Raw genomic sequence first — 23,287 nt, forward strand, 5'->3', positions numbered from 1 at the left:
GATGTGGGACTTGGTTCTGAGTTGCATCTCTTCCACTTCTTGAAATCAGGGTTTGGAACAAGTAATGACTTTGCTTCTCCAGCTGTCATATGGGGTTACACAAGTAGTTTAATAACTTGGTGTCAGCTTGAATACAGGTTGTTGTGAGCTGAGAATAACATACCAGTAAAGCATATACATATGAACAGTAAAAATTCCATAAGTTGATTAAGAGTATTAGCATTTAGATGAAACCTATGGGTTCAGTGCAGGAACAGTGCAATTGTTTAAGAATGAATCTATAATGCATACAGCAATACTTTGTGATTTCTAATATGTCCAAACCCTTGGAGTTGTGGTCTCATACCATCAAAAATGCTTTATAAAAACTATTATTTGTTTGTATTGCCCAAAATATAACTTAAAAAACTGCACACACAGTTGGTCAATCTATATACTAATATATATGTAGTTAGTTATATCTATTTAAAATACCATGAGTGAGGGAATTATAGGCATTTTAAAGAGGTGTGAAACTATATGACAAAGATGAAGCATTTTGGATTTAAATAGTATATTAACACATGGCAGTTATGGCAATTTAGATTGTCTAGTAACTTTTAAATCAGTGTTTTATAATGCTACATCAGCTTAGCCTCTAATCTTATTTGGGTATATTGAAATATTACAGGCATTCCAGTTGGTGTTTTGGATTAAGGCTGCACTTCAAGAGTTAAACAAGGATTTGTTTTTTTATGTGTATGTGATAAAGCATATCTGCTAGGATGTTTTAATTTCTTATAGAACATAACTTTGAGTATTACTGAATGAGAATTTAATACTCAAATTCTGTTCTTATAGGAATAAGGAAATGTCTTGTGTTAACTGTTCAGTATTAGGTGCTAATTAAAAGAACAAAGTAAACAGATTGAATAAATCTAGTAGCAGTATAGTGTGTGTTAATAAACTACTTTTGTGCAGGCAAGTGTTGTTTCAAATGCTACAGTGCAAAGTTCCAATAATTTGCTTCAATGCAAAAGATTTCCTGAGGACTCTACTTCAAGTTTATGGTAATGAAATCAGCTGGAAACAAGGCAAGTATTGAATCTGTGATCTCATCCTGTAATCTCTGCACTATTGGTGTTTCTGTTAAAATCTCTAAGTGCAGAAATAACTTAATTGGTAGTTAAGTAATATATTGGAAAACAGAATTTAGTACCCTGAAAAAGAACACCCTTCTTGGGGGAGGTTGTGACCAGAGACTTGGCATGTCAAGAGAACGTATTTCTTCTCAGAGTAGGAATCAAATCTTTGAGTAACTTAAGGAGAGCTTCCAGGGAAACAAAAGCTCTCAACACAGTCCTGACTATAGCTGAAAAGGTCAAACTACTTCATATTCTCTAGAAAAAAACTTCCTCTGCTCAAAGGGAGGGCTAAAATAAATCCCAGAAATGCTCATAGTTGTCAGAATTAGGAAATCACTTGAATGGGCCAATGTTCTTTTGACAGAAACAAGTAAGACTCTTCTCTATGGATTTATAAGCAACTACAAACAACAGGCATAAGATGTAAATATAATGTCTTTTTTGAGGGATTTGGATTTTTTTTTTTGGTTCCATATATCAAAGCACTGCCTAGTGAATTACAAAAGTACATGTGACCTTCCAGGAAGGGTTCCCTCTATGGAGAATCATCAGCTTGTGTTCAGCATCTGAAAAGTTTCAGTAAATCACAGTAAATTGATATGATTGAAATACTGGTGTGAAGATCTGTACAGAAACCAGCACTGAGAGTGGCAAAGGTGGGAAAAGAAATGCCATAATGGGACTGGTAATGGTAACAGTTTTATAACTTGTACACACAGGAAGTACCTGTTAGGTTATATCCTGCTTGATCCATGGGATTTGAAGCTGAAGTTTCTAGTAATCAAAATAATTCTTGTCTAGGCTTTTAAGCTTTGAAACTTGATGCTTCATCACACATTATTTCTGCTATGAAAAACACAAACACAAAACTCCAACAAAACCCCTAAAATTCTCTTCAGTCCTGTAGCTGTAACTTGCATTATGGACATTAAAATTTATTTCCAGGTAACTGCACTTGCAAGGTTGTGTAGCATGGAGCTCTCTATAAATCTACCTGTAGGTCATCCTTTGAACTTACTTAGGGGTTACTGGAGAGGATCCTTAGGTTTATCTTTCAATACATCACAAAGCAGTCTAGTTATTAGTTTCTCCTGTTCTTTGTAGAACTGCAGGACACATGTTGAGATTGTAGTTCAAAGGAAAGAGAAGCAGCACTGGGCTTGGCCCATCCTATCCCTCTGTGTGAACATGAGACTGCAGTGTAAGCACATGTGATGCTAAAGGACAAAAGATTCTGAGTTTTGGCATCAGTGCATTGTGCACCCATATGTGAATTCATATACACATTAACAATCTTGATCTGATTGCTGGGAAGTAAATCTCTCCCTGCTCCCCAATAGCAATTTTGTGGATATCAGTCAAGTTAACAACAACAAGAAAACTGTACCAGAGGGAGACTCATAAAAAATCTTCAGCTTAAAGTTTTTCAGTTCTAAGAAAGGGAGGTTTTTACAGTGAGTATAAAGAGCCAAAAGTTTACTTTTATTTGAAAACTTGAAAAAATCAACCAACCAAAAAAATCCTCCCCAACCTCACAAAACAACACTCTTCAAAAATATGCAGTACTGAACTTCCTCCTGTGTAGTCATGCTACTGACCATGTGTTACAGCTGCAAATTCAGTGTTTAATATTTTTGTAGAATAAGTGCTTGTCCTTTTATGATGTGTGCATGCAGAAAAGATGGGCAAATCTTTAGAGCTATTTTTCAGTGTGGAAGGTAATGAAAGTATTTTGAATAACTCATTTTGTAGTTGCCGATAGCGTCGTGTTAGATCCAAGGATTGCAGCATGGCTGATAAACCCCAGCGACACAGTTCCTTCCTTTGAGTGTTTAATACAGAAGTATTTTGAAAAACCTTTTACAAAGGGAACAGAAAATACAGATACAGGCACTTTGAGAAATGTATCTGTAAGTAGTTTGTTTTCAATTGTTTGTGGTTGGGTTAAAAAGGGAAGGAAATTATAATAGAATTGCTATTGCTTAGAAAATATTGCAAAAGAAGATAGATAATGCTTTTATAATAGAAGAAAATGATATTAATGTTACATGTTGGAAATCTAAAGAGGGGGGAGGAGGGGAGGTTTTACTGCAGCTACCAAGATGGAAGCTCATTCTCCAGGAACAGCTGTAAAATTTTCCTTTAAAACTGTGAAATTCAGTAACAATATTAATTAATATACAATTTTATATTTTTTCTCTTCAGCTTCCTGCAAAATGATTTCCAGCTCTCCTTGCCAAAATGTCTAATGCTGTGTTCTCCAGTTCCTGTGCACTGTAGCTTGTATTTAGTTGATTGTTATTAACAGTTTTGCTAGATTTCACAGCTGGTAAAGACACCACATCATAGACTGAGAAACAGCAGGGGGTTAAATGTGAACCTTCCAGCATTTTTGTAAAAATTTTTAATTCTCAGTGTGAGAGAATACATGATGAACTTTTTGAGATGTTTATCCCCTGAACTATGAAAAGTTCTTCCTGTATGGTATCAAATGTCTTCTGTATTTCTATTGAAATGTATTTCCTGAATGTATATAAAGTATTTATCTGTTTTGGGCTGTGGTCATCTACTGTGGACACGTGAGCTTTCAGAGGTTGTTTGAAGGCTAAGATGATGTAGAGCAACCTAAATAATGGTTTTTTTATGCCATTCACTTTTCAGAGGCCTTGCTCATTCAGACCAAGCATTGCACCATGATTATAGGACTTGTAGGATACAAATCCACAGGTGTCAAGTGGGCTTAGAGCATTGACAGAGGTTGGTTTTATTGGCACCAGTGTAGACATTTCTGAGAAAACCAGAGGCAGTTTACTTGAAAGCATTGGCTGTAAACTGCAGTTGTTCAGAGGCTACTCCATGAATTAAGGTATTGGTGTAGGAAGTAGACAAGCAAACAGACAGAAGTTACCTGTGGTTATTTCTGTATGTGCTGGCCTTGCTGTGAGTCAGCATCCTTAATTTGTCTCTTCCCTTTAGCTTGACTCAGTCTTTGTTCTTCAGATATCACATCTGTTCTTAGTTATTTTTCAACTTTGTCATTCTGATTCCCATCTCTGAGTTAAATTGAAATTTTATTTCCTTCCTGTCCTACTTCAGGTCTAGTTTGTTTCCTTGCCCCAGCCATCACCAGTGTCTTCATGCTGACTTGTTCGCTCAATTCCCAGTTAATGCCTCCTTATAACATCCTGTGATTATTCCCCCCTTTTCTTATTCTTTAAATTGTCACCTGCACTCTCACACTTCCTTTTTGGCTTTTCTCTTTGCTCAGTGATTCTTCCTGTGTCTCTTGGCTCTTTGCCAGGTTTATCTCTCCAATCTTCTTGCTCTGTTTTTACTGGTAGATTGCTAACAGTTGTCTATACTGCCTGAGGGATCTGTGGTGAGTGATAAATCATCTTGTGCCTCACTACTTCAGTCAAGCTTCCTGTCTTGTGCTAGTCTTGTCCACCCACCACAGTACTTGGAATGACTGCTGGTTTGTTCTGTAGCCCACAGCTCACCCACACACCTCTAGCATGAAGATGTGCTGCTTGCTGCTTCTCTGTATATTTGGTGCTGTGCCAAAGTGGTCAGGTCATGGTCCGTATTCCCTGAAACATTTGCTAGAACAGGTGCTAAACATTATGCTGGTCATGTCATCACTGCATTCACTGATGAGGAATTTTGGTGTCAGTTGAAGCCTGTAACTGGGCTCTCTTCCACCTCCAGAAAGGGATCAAGCAAACTGTCTGTATTTCACAGACAGCTCATTTGTTCCAGAACAAGTTGGTGTGGACAAGGTTTCTTGGAGACAGGTTGGTGAATTTTCAGTGCAGTATGGACTAGACTCTTTTAGAACAATGATCATCACCAGTGAATCTGCATATTTCAGATTTGAAGAGAGCCCTCTGCATCTTACCTTCCAGGGCCTGCTGTTTCTCAGTCTTTATTAAGTTTATTTTTAATGGTCATATTGTTGGAGCTAACAATCATTCCTAGTATTTGTATACATATCAAAATGGTTTTCTAACCAGCTGAAGGAGGTGACCTGGTGCTGTGTGAATCATCTCTGGAATAGAAGGGAAGGAAATGAACAGATCTGGCACAAAAGTGGCAGTACATACATGAGAAAAAGAATGCAAGGAATTTTTCCTCATTTTACAATTAGTAAGGGAACTTTGACTTCAGTGTCAAAGACAAAGTTTATCAATACTATATTGCTCTGTACTTGATACAAAATGTAAATATAGGAACAGGCAAAATCTGGAATGTTCATAATCTAGTACTGTGTTAATAATTTGGGTATGACAGAGATCTAACAATGTTTCCAAAACATTAACAAAAGGTGTACAGAAAAGCACATTTTTACAATTTTAAAAGATAATACTCTAAGTATTTTTGTGTTAGCAATAAAATTACTGACTTATTTTTTATTTATTTATATCAGTATCAAAACTTAGGTGTGAACTTGGAGAAGCTTTATAATGTAATGATGGACCTTGCTCAAGGCTTGAAGGTAAGACAAAAAGAATTTGCTCAGGAATAACTAGGTAAGTATTGAATTAAAGAGTTAATGATGTATTTCTCATTCAAATTAGAATAATAGAAAGCTTTGGTCCTTAGTGATTTACATTGGCAGTCAACATTTAAAATAAATTGCCCATCAAATTTGCCATTTTTTTCTAGAAGGAGATGGTGTCAAGGTTAATCTGTAGGAGAAACTTCTCCTTTGCTACATTTAACTAAATGAAGATTCTGAGAACAAGAAAGGTTCCGAATATGGGCTTTTCTTTTAACATTTTAAATTTATATATTGCTGTCTAAAAAATGCTAGAAGAGGTAGAACATAGTACAGATATTTTTTTCTTTATATTCCTTGCTTATGAAAACTCTCAGCATATCTTTTATTCTAGATTGTGTTAACCAAGCACTGGTCACACACTGGGACAGACTGCCCAGAGAGGTGGCTGATGGCCCAGACTTGTCAGTGTTTAAGAGGCAATGGGACAGTGCCCTTAATCATAGACTTTAAATTTTAGTCAGCCCTGAACTGACCAGGCAGTGGGACTGGATAGTCATTGTAGGTCCCTTCCACATAAAATATTTTATTCTATTTTACCTTTTATTGCAGTTCAGAATACATCTGAAACAGAAATCTGTTGGGGTGTGTGTGTTTGTTTTCTGCCTGTGATCATATACCTGGAAAAGTCAGAATTCAGGGATACACCCAGGTTCTGGTGGAAGGGCTATCATAGTTTCCCAGGGATTGTTTTTGAAGTTGCTGGTAGCAGGTGTAGGGCTCAGACCATTAGGTGATGGAGTCATATTAATGTGAATATCCAAGTGGCCCAGCAGTATGGTAAACAATCCATGAAGGAGGCAGCAGGGAAACACCAAAGCACAGAAACACTGAGATCCAGCCCACAAGAGTTTTTAGACAAGTCAGATTTCTTCAGTGGTTAGAAAAAAAGCCAGAATTTGTTCTCTGTGAGTAATTTGGGGACATAATCCTTTCAGCTCTTATTTTCTCCCTAATGAAAGCAAAGTTATGAATTATGAATGGTTGCTTAATTGTTCAAGTGAACAAAGGAAAAGGATAACTGTGTCCTATTGTGTCCTATATTTAAGCTTGCTTTAAAAATAAACTGTTTAGAAAAAAAGAGGTGTATATATATATTTCTTTATTAGCTTTCTTGTACAAAATGGTTACTATTGCAAAGTTCCTATTCCCCACACAAAGAAGTGACAGCATTTAGATACTATAATTTACATTAAGTAGTATTTCATGCCACAAACAGTGTTGTCATGTAAAAAGGGAATATACAGAAAGTGAAATACTGCTTACTGGAAAATACATTCACCTAATGACACTACTATATGTTTTGAGATCAAAGTTAGCTGGTACTGAAGAATGGATTTATATCTTACTTTACAGGCTCAAGGTTTGTGGAACTTATTTTGCACATTAGAGCTTCCACTTATCAAAATTCTGGCAGGTATGAAAGCTCAGTTCAAAATATGAATCTCCACTGTTTTCACACAGCTGCTGACTATGCTCAAGTGGAATGTAATTCCTCAGAATATGAAATGTTATCTTAGCCTCATAACAGCTGTGTGAGTTTGAGTTTCCATTTTACAGTCTAAGAAGAATGTAAGATTGAAATAATGAATTATAAATGTTAACCTAAAATTGTATTTACAGTGATGGAAACACACAAAATATATGTGAACAAACAAGAACTGAAAAAAACATCAGAGATTCTGGGGGTAAATTTTGTATTATTTTTTTTCCTTGAAAACTGTATAGCATCACCTTTGTGCTTTTACTGAGGAAAACTATTGTAAAGAGGGAACTTTTGTAGCATTTTATGTAATAGTGTGGTGGTTTTAGTATATTTTTATAAATATAGCATATTTATATTTTAGAATACTTCCCTATTTATTTACACAAGTGAAAAGGAGATACTTGCTTCATCAGCCTTGCCCCAGAACTGAGATTGCATTGCAAAATGTGCAGGTCCTTTTGGGTTATGTGTTGTAGAATAAAAATGGTAATGACTCTTTCTGGACCTACAGTTTTCAGTAACTGTCTTCCTGAGAAGTTATAGACTTCTCTCCCTCTGTTTGTGAACAGTGCGCTCTTTAAATGAGTGTTCTTTGATAAAAATAGCTACAAGAGAATCCCATTTTGTAACATAAAACTTGACTGGATAATCATACTGGTCTGTCAGATCACTAATTTATCAGAACAATTTGCATAGCTGTGTTTCTCACAGATCTCTATAGGCTTCAGTAACCTAAATTCTTTAACCACAAATGTTGGTATTTCCTACTGCAATAAATCCCCTTCCCAGATCATGAAGCAATATAAATTAAGCAGTATATAAGCAATCTACTCAACCAAATAGAACAGCAATGATTATGCCATATCAAGTACTGAATTTTTAAATAAAGGTCCAATATTCTCATTCACCTTTGAAGCAGCAGATATTGAAGCAAATAATAATGTGAACAGAATAATTTTGATGTCCTGATTTATAGTTGCGGCTCAAAGAGCTTGAGCAGGAGGCTCATGAGGTTGCTGGAGAACGATTCCTTTTGACCAGCAGTTGTCAGCTCAGAGAGGTATTATTGCTACTACTGTTTCTACTTAAGGTGTATGTTCTATAGATTTATTGATGCAGAAGAACTGTAAAGCATATATATCCTTCCCACTTCTGACTTATTTTGTTTTGTATTAATTATCTTATTTTCTGATATTCCTCCTGATATTCTGATTTTCCTTATTTCCTTCATAATGAAGGACATAACAGTATTTTTCATAAATACAACAGCGTTGAATAATCTGTATTTGAATATATGTACATAAATTATGCATTTTTTTAGTAAATATATCACTGCTTCAATAGCTCAAAATAAAGATTGTCAGTTCTGTGTTAGTTCTCTTTGCTACAGTATTCTCTATTTACCTTGTAGCCTGTTTTCTGTTTAAGTTCAAGCACCCAATAATTTTCCTTTCGATTTCAACACTTGAAATACTGAAAGATGTATTGTCTTTTTCTTACTTTAGGTACTATTTGATAAGTTAAAGCTGCATACCCTGTGTGAGAAACTTCACAGAACTGAAATACAGCAGCTCGTATCCACCTCAGAAGTTGTGGTGAGACAGGGAAGGGTTTAAAACCAGCTGCATTACTTAGCAAAACTTCTGAGTTATATTCCAGTGAAACTGTGGTTTGTCTAAAGTTTTTCTAATGATCTTGGTTTATTTTTGTATTGTACTACTTGTGCCAGAAAATCAAGTTACACTCCATGGTAGGGATAAACAAACCAGCTACTGAAAGTTTCCCCTGAGCCTCCTTTTCTCCAGGCTAAACATCTCCAGCTCCTTCAACTGTTCCTCACCAGACTTGTGCTCCAGACCCTTTTCCAGCTCTGTTGTCCTTCTCTGGACTCACTCCAGCACCTCAATATCCTTTTTGAAATGAAGGATCCAAAACAGAGCACAGTACTCACTGCTGAGTACAGGGTGACAGTCACTGCCCTGGTCCTGCTGGCCACACTATTGCTGATCCAGGCCAGGTGCCACTGGCCTTCTTTGACCACCTGGGCACACCTGGCTCATATTCAGCCACTCTCAACCAGCACCCCCAGGTCCTTTTCCACTGGGCCCATTCCAACCCCTCTACCCCAGCCTGTAGCACTGCAGGGGTTGTTGTGACCCAGGGGCAGGACCCAGCACTTGGCCTTGTTGGACCTCAGATCACTGACCTTGGCCCACTGATCCAACCTGTCCAGATCCCTCTGTGGAACCTTCCTGCCCTCCAGCAGATAAACTCTTCATCCAGCTTGGTATCATCTGAAACTGACTGAGGGTGCTCTTGATCCTCTTGTCTGATCATTCAAAACTCATTTCGTGAAGATAATAATAGCAATGGAGATTCTTTTTAGAAGAGAATATCCTCTGTGCAGCTGCACCTGTTTCTGATTTGGTGCCACAATTGAATTGCTGTAGTGTACGTAGGAGTTAAATTGCACAACTCATTGCTGAACATGAACATCTTTGGGGAAGGTAGCAGGGAAAAATTTATTTAAGGACAAAATTTCACTTTTCAGGCAAGTGTGTGAACCACTAACAATGATCTCCACTAATCTCAATATTATAACCATAAAACCCACACACTACTCGAGGTGGAGGAGGTTTCATAGATTAAAAGTAATCTTGGAATTACAGAAAGCTTTGGGAAATGGGAGGGATCAGTGAAATTGAATTCATGTCACCTTTTTGTGGGAACATAAGATTTGTTGCTATAATCAAAGCAATGCTTTTATGTAGTCCAATATTCTCTTTCCAACAAGTGCTGAGACTTGGTTATTTAGAGAAAGGTAGGATGAAACCTTCCAGGAGATAAATAGTAGACAATTAGTCTTAAGATATTGTTTTTCCCTGGTAGCAAAAAAAAACCCCAAAAACCAAAAAAAACAAGCCAAACAAACTCTTATGTGTTTAAATATGCATTCTAGTACAGTTTCATCTGTTTTTCATCTTGGACTATTGTAGTTTCAGGTATTTATTGTTGTTCTTATAAATATCCAGTCTCTATTTTAATTATTTTTCTCAACAGAATTTTTGACAGATTCCAAACAAAGTAGTCAGAAACATGCTTTTTAAAATTGATTTTTAATTTGACAATTTGAATTTCTTTTTAAGTTTTCCTAGTTCTTTTTTGAGGCATGAACAGGAGAAATTCTTCTCTTGTACTGTATGGGAATAAATATATATATGTGTATATATATAATATTTTTTCTAATTCCGTCATGTTCTGTCTTGCACTGATGCTCTATAGCACAAAAAACAAAGGGCCATTAAATAACACACACACATCACACCCCAGTGTTTTCAAAGTTGCTGTGGAAAAATTTTTATGTGTGTGTCTCTTTGTCCCTGTCTAGGAGAGGAGTGAAAATGAAATGGAAGGAGTAATCTCCAGCCTTCCTAATCAAGGCTGCCTTGGGTTGGGGTGGAATTGGTTGAAGGACGTCATCCTTCCACCAGTATTTTGTCCATTTAGCTTGTCAAGAAAATTTCTTCCTCCAAAATACAGTAATTTCACGAATACAAGCCGCACCAATTTGACTAAGATTTTGCTCCTAAACCGGAAATGCGGCTAATAATCAGGAGCGGCTAATACAACCTCAGAAGTGCCTGCCAGAGTGCTGAGCCGAGCAGCTGCAAAGTCGGCATTTTGCGATTGTTACAAATCGCTACTCTGTTACACCGCGGGTGGAGCCTGGCTCCCTGCAGGCAGCACGGGGGGCGGGGAGAGAGGCGGGAGAGCTCTCTTTCCTCCTCTGCCACAGCCCAGGGGAGAGACGGGGTGGGGGGGCACCGCCATTGCTGCAGCTCGGGGAGGAGAGGGGGGACCCGGGCCGCCCCTACCGCGGCCCGGGGAGGGGGGGGGAAGCCCGCGCCGCCATTGCTGCGGCCCGGGGAGGGGGGGAGAAGCCCGCGCCGCCATTGCTGTGGCCCGGGGAGCCGACGGGAGCTGCGCGCAGCCATTGCCGTGGCTCGGGGAGCCGACGGGGTGCTTTGTCCCCGCCCGCCGCCGCCGCGGCAGGAGCGGGGAAACTCCGTCCCTGCCCGCCGCCGGCGCCACGGGCGCGGGAAAGCTCCGTCCCCGCCCGCCGCCGCTGCCGTAGGAGCAGGGGAGGCTCCGTCCCTGCCTGCCACCGCGGGGCAGCGCTGACCCGGGGTGACCGAGCCCAGTGGCAGCGGCGGCCGGCCCCGAGCTGCAGCACCGTGCTGGCCCACCTGGCCCCGTCAGCGGCCCCTAGAGGGCCGAGCCTGCACAGCCTTAGCTCAACCAGTAAACCCCGCCCTCCCGCGGTTCTGTTACTAATTGCACGCAGGTCCTCGCTGCGAACGACAAAGCGGCTTATATTCGTGTGCGGCTTATCTATGGACAAAAACCGAAATATTTGCCAAGACCCAGAGATGCGGCTTATAATCAGTGCGGCTTGTATTCGTGAATTTACTGTATATTCTATTAAGGTTTGTTTAATCATATAACTTCAAGAAAAGTATGTCAGTAATTCACAGTCTTGATTTTTGCAGCTGAATAAATTGCAAGATCTTCATCCTTTGCCAAAGATAATTTTAGAATACCGCCAGGTGAGATGATATTTTTTCATAGAATATAGTGACATTGAAGCAAAATTTAGCAAGATAGATAACATATTCTCAGTTAAATAAATAAGTTTGCTCTAGTGAAAGTTCATTCAAATACTAATTTGAAGTCAGTATTCTTAAGACTTTTTAAATTTTTAATGCTTATCGTTGTTTTACTCTGTTAGATTATAGCTAGCAAACAAGTTGTACAGTGTTGCAAAGACGATTGGGAAGGTTCAGTGTTCATTGCTAAATAAGGCATGCTTAGGGCAAAACATCTATTTTTTGAGTTCTGAAGAAATGCTTTGTATAAATTGAAGAAGACAACTGTTTATAGGGAATTTTGGGGTGACAAGCCTCCTCAAAATCCAAAACTATCTAGTTAGTCTGCTCCTACACTTCATCATTAGGTTTTCAGTGAATGAGCTTCCAAGTATTTAAAAAAAAATTAAAAGTTAAAAAGTGTGGTTTTGTGTGTGTTTGGTTTTGGTTTTTTAAAAAATTTGTTTGTGGGTTTTTTGATGTGTGTGGTTTCCATGTAATTTATTCACCTGGGGATATAAGATGTAAAAGCATAAATTCCAATACTTGATTTAATAGTATCTGCAAAGCCCTGTCTTTAGATTATAAGCAAGCACTTACCTAAGTTATGTGAAAACTGTTCTTTTAAAAAAAAAAGTCTACAAACAAGCTGCATTTGGAAATGAGGATCTTTAATTTGCACAATACCTTATTTTTATAAGTAAACAATTATCAAAATTTCATGTGTTTTAGGTTCATAAAATGAAATCAACTTATGTGGATGGACTGCGAACATGCATGAAAAAGGTAGAAATATATAAAGTGGCTTGTAAAATCCTAAAAAAGATGTGAAATTATTGCAGTGTTTACAGTTTAAGGACTTTTATACATGGAAAATTTAAAAGTATTTCCTTTATATTTTCCTGTTTTGATTGCAGAGAATTTTTATTACTGATACTTATCTTAAATAAAATATAGCTGTGTGTCTTCTTTCTTTTTTTTTTTTTGTTTGTTTTTTACTTTACTTGATTCCAGGGATTTATTTCCTCTACTTGGAATCAAACAGGAACTGTGACTGGCAGACTTTCAGCCAAACATCCTGTAAGTGAACATATTTGAAGTTTTGCATTTTAATAGAAACTAAAAATTAATATTACTTGTACAAAATATGCAATATTTTTAACACAGGAAATATTTGTTTTCATGCAAATCTAACAGTTGCTGTATTGTATCTAAATGGTGGACATAAAAATATTATTAAATGGGTATTTTACTGTAGGACATCTGTTCTTAGGCCTATTTTGTGTTATCTGTGATCAGAATTAACATTACCTGAAGTAGAGGAGTGTAATTGTGAGCCATGCATGTATCTTGAATACTTCCTTGTCATGAATTCCTGGTGTTCATGAAGCACTCCTTGCAAAGGATCAGTGAGCCCTGGAAGATGGGTGTTACAGAAGAGGAAGCTCTCTTCTTCTGGAATTTGGCTTCAGGCCTTATAGCAGTAAAGGGCTCAGCTGGCAGTGCTGGTGCTCTGGAAATCTTGCTTATATGGCTGTGACACTTGGGCTCTTTATACTCCTTTTCTTGTCTGCAGTGATCTCCACATACAAGGAAACGTGTTTTGTTTGGCTTTCTGGACTGCTACAGGCTTGGGTTCTCTCTTTTTTTCGTTGTTTTCCCCACAAAGTAGCCTTTCAAAGGCTTACTTAATGTATTCTATGATCCCATTTCTCTTTGTGTTTATGATGCCCACTGACCTTTGGCTGTAGAGACTGGTGAGGCCTTTGTGTTCCCCTCTGTCACAGCCCATGGCTGCATGGATCAAAGTGCAGCACCTGGTGTGGGATAGGATGGGGCTGCAGAGCTCCAGGGGCTCAAGGCATAGGTGAGAGAACAGCAGAATAAAAGCAGTGACTGTCTACCTGGGGAAAGTTTCTCTTTGGTTTAACCATGGCCTTTTCTAGCAAAGACCTGGCCTCTGACCCTGTGGGTGACTGGGAGCAGATGCAGAGATGGGGCTTGTCTCATAAAGGCTGGAGGGAATCTGTGAGGCTGTTGTCCTTTTAACTTGTGCCTCAAAGTGTTGTCAGTTCCTGTCCACACAGATTTGGGTACTGCTTATCTCTGTGCAGGACCTAACCTTAAGCTTCACAGGTACAAATGGCATTAGGAGCTTTCTGCAGTCTGGGAGAAAGGCCATGGTCTTCCACAGCTCTGCGTGGGAGCAGAGATGTAAACCTTAACAGTTGTGGCCACTTTGCTTGTGTGGTTCCTGGCAAGTCCCACCTGGAATGTTAACTTTGGAGTTCTGACACTGTCCTGGGGGGTTCTCACCCTCACCACACTGGTGACTTCCTTAGCTCTTTTTTCACCTGCCTTCACAGTTCTTGTTTCATTTGCATCTTCCTGCCCTCATGGTACATATTTCCATACAATTTGTCATCAAACAATTTATAGGAAGTGCTTATGCTTTTTGCAGAGTAAAAATTGTGTTTAGGATTCTGAATTAACAACAGAATGGGGAAGTGTTACTGCCACTCTTGTTTCTCATGCACCCAGATGGGAGAAAGAGAGAGGAAAAGATGATCATGAAGGTCACAGTTTGCTGAATTCTCTGATGCTCAGGCATTTCCAAGTCAGAGCTGAACAGACAGCTGTCTTGAAAAACCTCATACAACACAAAGTGACCTTTGGCCCATCATAGTAAAAAGGACATGAAATCTATTTTTCCTGAAAGTTGTTTTTCTTCAAAATAATGCTGCCAGAGTTAGCATTCTGGGTTGCCTAAGGCTGGCTTTTCCTTCTAAGGAAAAACATTGGCATGGTTTTTTTTGTTTGAAATGTTTATGGAACTTATACCATCTGTTTCTGAATCATTTATTGATATAGAAGATATACTGCAGTCACTTTGCTAAGTGTTAAAGGATTGGAAAGATTCTTGCCAGAAATCATAAATATTGGAGATATTTTTGTGGTTACTATGATATTATGTCAAATTTTAGCTGAATTTTTGCTGAGGTAGTTTATTTTTAACTGTTTTAAAATGCTTTAGCAAGTGATTAAAGCAAAAGAGAAGTGTGAATCAGATACTGTGAATTCAAATGGAAAAACATCCCATAATCTGCAGTGTTTCTGAGAGATGGGATTCCAAACAAAGGTTTCTTTATCTTTCTTTTGTTTTGTCAAGGTAGTGGATCTATCTGTCCTCTGTCCTTTAAGGCATTTAATGGAGTCCAGAAGGGATTTACTTATAGGTTTGAGGGGAAATGACTAGACATTGGGCACAGAGCAGAATTTCTTTTTTAGATAAACTGTCATCTTCTTTCAGATAGCTCTACATTTGATGTATGGATGACGTATATTTTTGATTTTATGTGGGATTTTCTCAATAGATGAGTTTGTTCACATGAATTTTATAACTTTTGTGTTGTAGCAACTTGGAGGGGGTTTCTTAGCAGCACTTTACTTCAGTGGTTCTCCATTGTAGTTTAACAGTGCACTTCATTTCTTTTCATTTGGTTTCTTCCTCCACATTATGTGTGCTGTAAAAATTGTGTTTTCACAAATGACTGTTAATGTATTATTGCTGAACAGGGGCACATTTGATCTTGCAGTCTCCTGTTATTGCATTATAACTGTCTATTTGCTGCTTTTGGAGAACCTGAATATATGAAACCTAAAAGTAAATATAAACCCTAAAAATTATTTTATAATGTATCCATATGCTAGTTGGGTTTTTTTTCTCTATGATGGGTTGCTTATTGGGGAATTTAATTAGGTTTATTTATTTGAATGTGGAAATGTATTAGTCTTGTCTACATTAGGATGCTCTTTGATTATATTGCTCATAGACAACTTTTCTATTAGATGTATTTATAAATTCCTTTGTTTATGTTCTCCAAACCCACCTGGAAATGCCTCTTTTCAGCCTCTCATGTTTTAAAGCAGAAAGTGGAAAGACACAAGTGGAAAAGCATAAACCCAATTAAGGTCAAACCCCTTTCAGAATGAAAAGAGAGAAATCCTAACTTGAGATACAAAGATTGCATAGAATTAGATGTTATAATTTCTTTTAAGATATAAATTTCAGTGCTAGAATCAGATATTCTGTATTAAGGTTTCTTTCCTCCAGGCTTCTGCAGCAGAGAGAACTGAAATGCTGCTAATGAGTTTATGCTTCTCTACTTCAGAAGATGTTTGCATCATTAAACTGGAAAGCATAAAGTGGTGGGCTTCAGGGAGCATTCCCTTTCTTTTAGTAACAAAAAGTTATGCTGAAGATAAATAAAAAATTTTCACCTTCTTGGAGCAAGTGGAAAAAATAAAAATGCTTTCCTGTTTTCCTCAGGAAAAATGCTTTTACAGCTTGTCCAAAAAGGCAAAGAAAATAATTTAACCTATCAAGTCAAAGAAACATGTTAGCCTGTAATTTGGAAATCAGGAATGTAATTTGAAAGAGAAACTAATTAGCACATTTTGAATGTTAACATGCTTAAGGAAGGATCATAAAAAGCCTGAAATATTGCATATATCTTAATCTCTTCCACAGACACAAGATTTTCTGGTGGTGAATGCACAATAGAGAATTGCATGCTTGTTTATTAGAAAATGAGTATTGCAATTAGTGTTTGGAATATGAATAATGAATTTACCCATCTGGTTTTCATTCTAAGGGGAGAAACAATCCCTTGAAGTAGAGGCCCCTCTGAGCAACTGCCATCCAAAATGAGTCTGTTCTCTCAATTAACTTAGCAAACCAGTATTTCTGATTATCCATACTGTATCCACGTTATTTCCCCTCTGGGCTGTTTTTTTGGAGTGCAAAATTTTCTAATTTTCTCTGACATAAATTGGAAATGTGGTTTTGGCATAGTTTTGGGCGTGTTTCTGGACAGTGTGGACGGGATGCTGCTTGTTTGTCTCCCTTAGCAGAATCCCAATAGGTTTTACATCTTGGCATCCCCACATGTGCACTCCTAGCAGGGTGGTCTGACAGAATCATGCTACCAAAGCTGTTGTGACAGCTCCAAATTTCAGGCATTTTGTCCAAGACCTCGTTAAGGCTGCAGGCTGATTTGTGATACTATAAATATTCTTTCTGAAAGTTTGAAATCTGTGGTCACAATTGGATTCCAGCAGGATGTTCTGCAAGGTATTCCAGTAGTGATGAGATTCTACACTGTCTTTTTTTATCCCTGCCCCTTTCTTTCACAGCTTTTAGGAGGTTTGGCAGAGGCTGATGCAATGTGAGGAGTCAGACACCAAGTCTGGGAGCAGGGATATGCTTGCATTTTTTTTTTAACCCTCTCCCCAGAAATGAGCCAAGGCCTTGGCTACTTTTGAAACTGCTGGAACCCACTGACATGGATAAGATTTTTGTGAACTTGTTTTCATACACTGTCCAGCTGAGAAGATTATTTACTTAAAATGGAGAAAGGGTATGGGCCTTACATTTTCATTGATCTTGGAGTGTGTTTTCTATTTTTTTTCCAAGTATCTTTATTGGAAAGCACTGGGGATAGAGACATGTCAGACACATTACAGGTTCATATAAAACATCTTGTCTGAAGTCTTCTATAATATCATCTAGGCTAACAAAATAGTTTTTAGGTAAGTATTCCCTAATGAGGGCTTTGCTTACAGCAAGGGTGGGTTGTCTTAACAAATATGAGCATATGTCTGTGCTTTCTTGGGCCTTTGAATTAAAGCAATTTAATGTTGCATTTTCCCTGTCACTCAGATGAGCTGATGTGCTGTTAGAGAAAGCCAGAGTGTGCTTGCTGATTGTTGTGGTGTTCTCTGAGCATCTTTTGCATTCACAACATATTTTTAGGCCATATTTCTTTTCAGTATGTTTATTCCAATACTCTTGAGTCATTTGGTGATTATGACTGCACTAATAGCACTGAAATAGCATCTCATTTTATGAGTAGAGTTATGATGTTTTTATAGTCTCTTTTGTTGTTGCTTAGTTTTTTAAAAAGTAGTCTTAATGAAGGGTTTGAGAAACTATATTTACAGTGTTGGAGACAGAAGTTCTGTATTTCCTCTTCCTCACTCATCACAGTTGAAGTTTTATGACAGGAAAATTGTACTTAAAAGTGAATAAATAGCATGTTGACAAGACTTTGGTCCAAGTGCATTTTCAGGATGAAATTTTACACTACCTTAACATTGCAAGTTCTTAGGTATTAGTGTGATAACTGTAGTGTGGAAAGTCACTGTTGTTCATATCATAACACTCATATCTGATGCTCCAGAACATCATGTGTTGATTTATTACCCAAATGCAGAAACAAGGTTTCTTCATTATAGACCTTTGTTCTCTCAGCACCTGGGCTACAGTGTCCTTTTCTGTGACATATGCACATCTTTGGCATTCTTTGTTGTAATGCTTCTGATTTGTGTAGATTGATTTATCTCATGATGAGTGGGTATATCCAATACATGGACATTTTATATCATAATTTGACTCAGTGAAGATTGTCAGATGAAAGCATCATCTGGGTTGTAATTCTGTAAAACAAGCAGTTCAATCCTGTCCTCTTCTCTTTGTGATTATATATATTTGTATATTTGTTCTGTGTGTTATTTAAACAAGGGTAACGTGTAGCTGGTATATATCTGCTTCCTTGCAGTAACAGCATAAAAGATATTTGCATTTTATTTGTGCAGAGTAAGGTGGTCTGGCATTATTTCTTCTACAAGCTAAATATAAGCATAGAGATAAACAGAGCAATTAAAATTGACAGCTCAAAAATGAAAGATTCTATACAACTTGGAAAAATATCAGCCAGAGTATTTTAGCACATTATGAAATATTGACTATGAAGGCTGAAAACCTCCTTCACTGTCCTATGTTGGCCTGGGAACCAAGAATGCAGCCAGTTTCTCAGGCTACTGGAGCCTGGCTCTCAGGCTCTTCAAGAATGAGGAACCCAAACCAAAAATTATAACACCTGCAGTATATGTAACTCTACTCACAGAGTGCGTTTTTAAAAGGGTGTTTTTCCTCTGTCCAGTGAAATGTCTTTAAATTGTTTTCCACGGTGTACACTATTTAAATCCATGATTTCCTTCAATAAATACTCTTTCTTGCTCATCTAAGAAAGTCACCATGTTACTGTAACCTGCACCGCTCCAAAAACTAATACAGTAACAGTCCTTTAATTAATGGCAAAAGAAATTCTCAGAGAAGCTTAGATTTGTAGAAATGGGGGGGAAAGTTCCTCTAAAATCTTCCCATGCTAGAGAGATGACAGCACTGCATACTTCCACTTCTTTAAAATTAGAATATAATATATTTCAATCCAGTATGTATAAATTAAACTGTCAGCCTTGAGCATTTACTGCTATTGAGTGGGAGTTGTTAAGGTTGTTGATTATATGCTGATTCATTTTATCCTTTAAATGGCCTTTGCCAGCAATCTTTTGGGAATGCTCCAGGTAAAAGCAAGAGCTATGATCGTGTTTTAGAAATTAATCTTGGAATACCACTACTGCTACTGCAAGGTTATTTTTCTCTATAATCTGAATGTGATTGGAGCACAGAGCTGACAAGAATCAAAATTGGAATCAACCTTGCTAGAAAACTTGTTTTGATTAATGTCACTACTTTACAAATTCAAAGGTGTTTTAAAGTGAAGTAATTATAGTATTATCTATTACTTGAAGTATTCTGTTATTACATAAGTTAGGTTTAGCATTTTGTTGTGTTTCTTGGAATTATATTAAGTCTGATTCCATGTAATGTGAGAATAGTTTAAGAGCAATATTAGCATGGATTTTAGCTTACAAGAAACAATTAGTGACATTCACTCATACTCTGTCATAGTTGTTGTTCTGCTACTGTTTATCCATTCACATTTCAACTCCTGGCTGGGCACTTTTCACATACCTGAGGTTGGCATATGCAGTATCCCCTGATGTCACCACTGCTTACAGTCACTGTACCTCTGTAAGCTCTGAGGTGTTTCATGGAACCCTGAGGTTTCATGAGGTCCTGCTGAGGTAATTTTTACTGTCCTCATCCATAAGACAGTTGCTCAGACTGAATCTTCAGCAATGTGCACAAATACATATGTTGTCCTTATATCAAATATCTCTGTGTCTATTTGTTATTGAGTTTTCTGTTGGAACCTCTTGTGAATTGATTAAGATTTTAGAAATTCTGCCTGGTGGTTTTTGGTTTTTTTTGTTTTCATATGAAGCACTCCATTAGAGGGAGTTTTAGATGTACTTTAGGAACTACTCAGAGCTTGGAGAGTTGTGTTCTGACAGGACATTTAAAATAAAAGTCTCAGACACACAAATTATGTCTTGTCTTACAAGCTCTCAAAAGGGGAAAGTGTAACTATCATTCTCTGATGGTTGAATTCCTGTTTGCAAAGACAAAATAGTCTTAACTCAGCATAGATTTCGTTAAGTTTTAACGTAGCAAAGGTATTTAAATAGTTTATTTTGCTGTGTAGCATTCTTCTACTGTACAACCTTCTTCCAATTTGTTTCTCAGAAAAAAATTAAAATATCTGAGCAGTCTGACAATACCAGAAATGAAGAATGATTAAAAAATGGTTTATAGGGGAAGATCAGAAGTTAGGTAGATTGAAAGAGACTTCTTGTTTTGGATGGACCAATTTTCATGCAGTGATGGTTTTCCAAAGCTTTGTCATTGGCATTCCAAAGAAATTCAGGGAAATTATCTCAATAGCTCTACATTCCTATTATATTCATCTTTCTCTGCTGACAATTATTTTTATTTCTGTGTCAATATGTGGAAAATTTGCAGTTCTTCATTTCCTCAGCAATGTTTCACAAAGCCTCAGGAGACTTTGTGCAGTTTTAGAGATGGATGTGCTCTCTCAAGTTGGGAACAACAGTGGAAAAAAAATAGTGGTTTGTATAAGGTTGCTGAAGGTGGATAGGACACAGATCATCTTGCTGACACCCACGTGGCCTTGCTGTCCATAGTTCTCCTGTCCCAGCATGATCATCCACTGGCTCTGCTCTTGGGAACTTAAAGTTAAGGACACTTCTGTGAAGTCCAGAACTATTCTGTCCTCACTGAGAGCAAAGGGACATTACTTATTTAGGATTCCTTTAACTCCTTCAACCAACCTCCTGTTCACAGCCTTTTAAGAGGAATTCCCTGCTAACATATGCTCAGTAAATTCCTCAATATGTGGAACAATCTTGTTTGAGATGCTGAATTTTACCCTTTTCATAAAACAATGTTACATCTTTTCTTTTAACAGTAAATTCCTCCAGCCTGGAAATCTTGGAATTTTTTGTATCTTTGGCCAGTATTCCCTTGACATTGTTTACTTTAAAGCTATAATATGTAGCTCATCTACAACTATACAGTATTTACTCTCTCCAGCTGCCACTCAGAGGGTTGTTATCTCTATGCCTTAGCATTGGCCTTTTTTTCATCAAAACAAAATAGTATCTCCTTGGAGTTCATCCCAGAGTTTGAGCTTCTCATATTAGTGAATATTAGTGTAACAGAGCTAGTATTCTATGTATAATTTTCTTTCAGGAAAATGAAGTTAAATAAGTAATAAAATGTAGTCAGTTTATATATGGGAAACAAAAGCAGTCTATTTCTCTTGAAAGATTCAAAATGTGTCTATACAAACATCATTGGTTGCTGTGCAAAGGTGAGTAAACTGTCAGTATGTAGCCAAGAATCTGGGCTGAACCCATGATTTGAGGAAAGAATTTGTCACAGAACACAGATTTTAATCAAATCAGTGAGTAAATTTTTTTTTCCATTTTAAAAATCAGTCATCAAAAACTTTTTCATGTGCCACTAAATCTTTATTACCTGAGATTACCAGGTCTAAATTTCAGGGAATCTGGCAGAATGAGAATTATTTGTAGAAAATCAAACACACTGTTCTTAGGGCCTGCTCTCTGAAGTAAGAAGTCATGAATTTTGATTGCCTTCCTTTCCTTCCTTGTGTTCACATCTTTCCAAGCTCATAATTGTGGGAATGAGATGCATAACTTCTAACTTTCCCACTTGCCTGTTGTCTAAAACCTTGATAATTCTTTGCTGCTGGGTAAGGCAAGAGGGGAATGCCTTACCTTTGATTGACTGTTCTCTGCTGAAAAGTGGAAACTAGTAGCAAAAATGAAGGAATCCTTCTCTGGAAGTCTGCATGATTCTGTGGTTTTTGACAAGGAAAATAGATGTTCTTTATTTTCCACAGGCCACTAGGTGGCAATTGCAGACAAGTCAAGATTTGCTAAGGAATGCATGTACACATCCATACCAGGCTGGCATTGCTATGGTGACCTTGTTCATTTTCCTTTTTTTCTATGTTTCTATGCCATATTTAAAAAATTAAATCTTCAGACTGTCCTGAAATTGTGTTTCATCTAGAAGTCACAGAAAATAGCTGTTTGTTCCTTTAGAACTATAAATTAATGCTGCTGATTTTTTTTGCTGTGTAATTTCTCATGAGTAATTTGTCTCTAACTTTGGAGGTGCCAGATAAATTGAGTGAGTTTGATGTTGTGAGTGCCCTCAGGACTCAGTCTTTTCATTCTGTATTGCAAAGATGCTCTTCTGGGCAGGGTGCAGTTTTCCTTGGTAGTTCTCCAATAGCTTTGGCCTTTAACAATGGAGCAAATGAAATGTTGATGGTTAAGGAAGCAGCTCACTGAACCTGTTCTTACATGTCCTCTCAAACTTATTAAATGAGATGTGAGAGCACAATTTATCACTAGGTGTGCTCCCATACAGAGCAAGAAAAGACAACTCAAAATGAAGGACAAGGAGTGAGAAAATTTTGAAGAAGTACATAAACCTGAGGGAACAGTAAAGAATAACAAGATTTTTTAAAAAAATAGCAATTAGAAATTTAAAAAGTGCAATTAGAAATTTGGAATGTAAAGCTCAAAGGAGTTGTCATCCACCTATCTATTTGCATTGCAATTAAGTCTTGTCTTACAGACCAAAGTCTTACTTCTGCTCTAAAAGTATTACAATGCTAGTCATCAAAGAGATGCTGTGGATTTAAAAGGTTACTTTGTGTTTCATTGTGGAGAGCCGAGTTTGTGTTCAAAGCAAATAGTTGTGGCCTAATTATTCCAATAAACCTTCTGGAGAAGAAGTTGCTAAGATAAACTGCAGAAACTTCTGACTTAATGCTTCAGTTTTTGCTGGAGTGGTACAGTTAATGAGAGAACTAGAATTTTGATGTGCTGAACTTTTTTCAAATGGAAAAGAAAATCTGTATTTCTTAAGTGTGAGGAAATAATTGGTTTCTTAAAGCAACATCTATTAGAGTAATTAAATCTAACAAGATCACAGTCCCAGTAAATTTTATTACTTAGAAGAAATGCAACTAGCTTTTGCTATTTGCACTGGTAGCCACTGTAAAACAAAATTAATTGAAACAAAAATTAATTCCTTTATTTTTCTCTAGTGTTTGGCACTGTGCCTCACTGACAGCAGGTGGATTGGTCACTACATCAAAGGATG

At 37.5% G+C, this 23,287-nt stretch overlaps 1 protein-coding gene across 1 annotated transcript in view; it reads left to right on the forward strand.

Annotated features, from left to right (window-relative positions):
* Positions 1–23,287, forward strand: part of POLN (DNA polymerase nu) — an 89,301-nt gene that overhangs the window by 7,564 nt on the left and 58,450 nt on the right. Inside the window, exons 5-14 of the mRNA XM_033060967.1 lie at positions 961–1,073; positions 2,877–3,034; positions 5,551–5,619; positions 7,039–7,099; positions 7,306–7,370; positions 8,145–8,228; positions 8,674–8,763; positions 11,719–11,775; positions 12,547–12,600; positions 12,829–12,894. Of these exons, the coding sequence (XP_032916858.1) occupies positions 961–1,073; positions 2,877–3,034; positions 5,551–5,619; positions 7,039–7,099; positions 7,306–7,370; positions 8,145–8,228; positions 8,674–8,763; positions 11,719–11,775; positions 12,547–12,600; positions 12,829–12,894 (817 nt within the window). The remainder of the gene's footprint in view (positions 1–960; positions 1,074–2,876; positions 3,035–5,550; positions 5,620–7,038; positions 7,100–7,305; positions 7,371–8,144; positions 8,229–8,673; positions 8,764–11,718; positions 11,776–12,546; positions 12,601–12,828; positions 12,895–23,287) is intronic.

The sequence above is a fragment of the Catharus ustulatus genome, chromosome 5 (genome assembly GCF_009819885.2).
Source record: "Catharus ustulatus isolate bCatUst1 chromosome 5, bCatUst1.pri.v2, whole genome shotgun sequence".
NCBI lineage: Eukaryota > Metazoa > Chordata > Aves > Passeriformes > Turdidae > Catharus > Catharus ustulatus.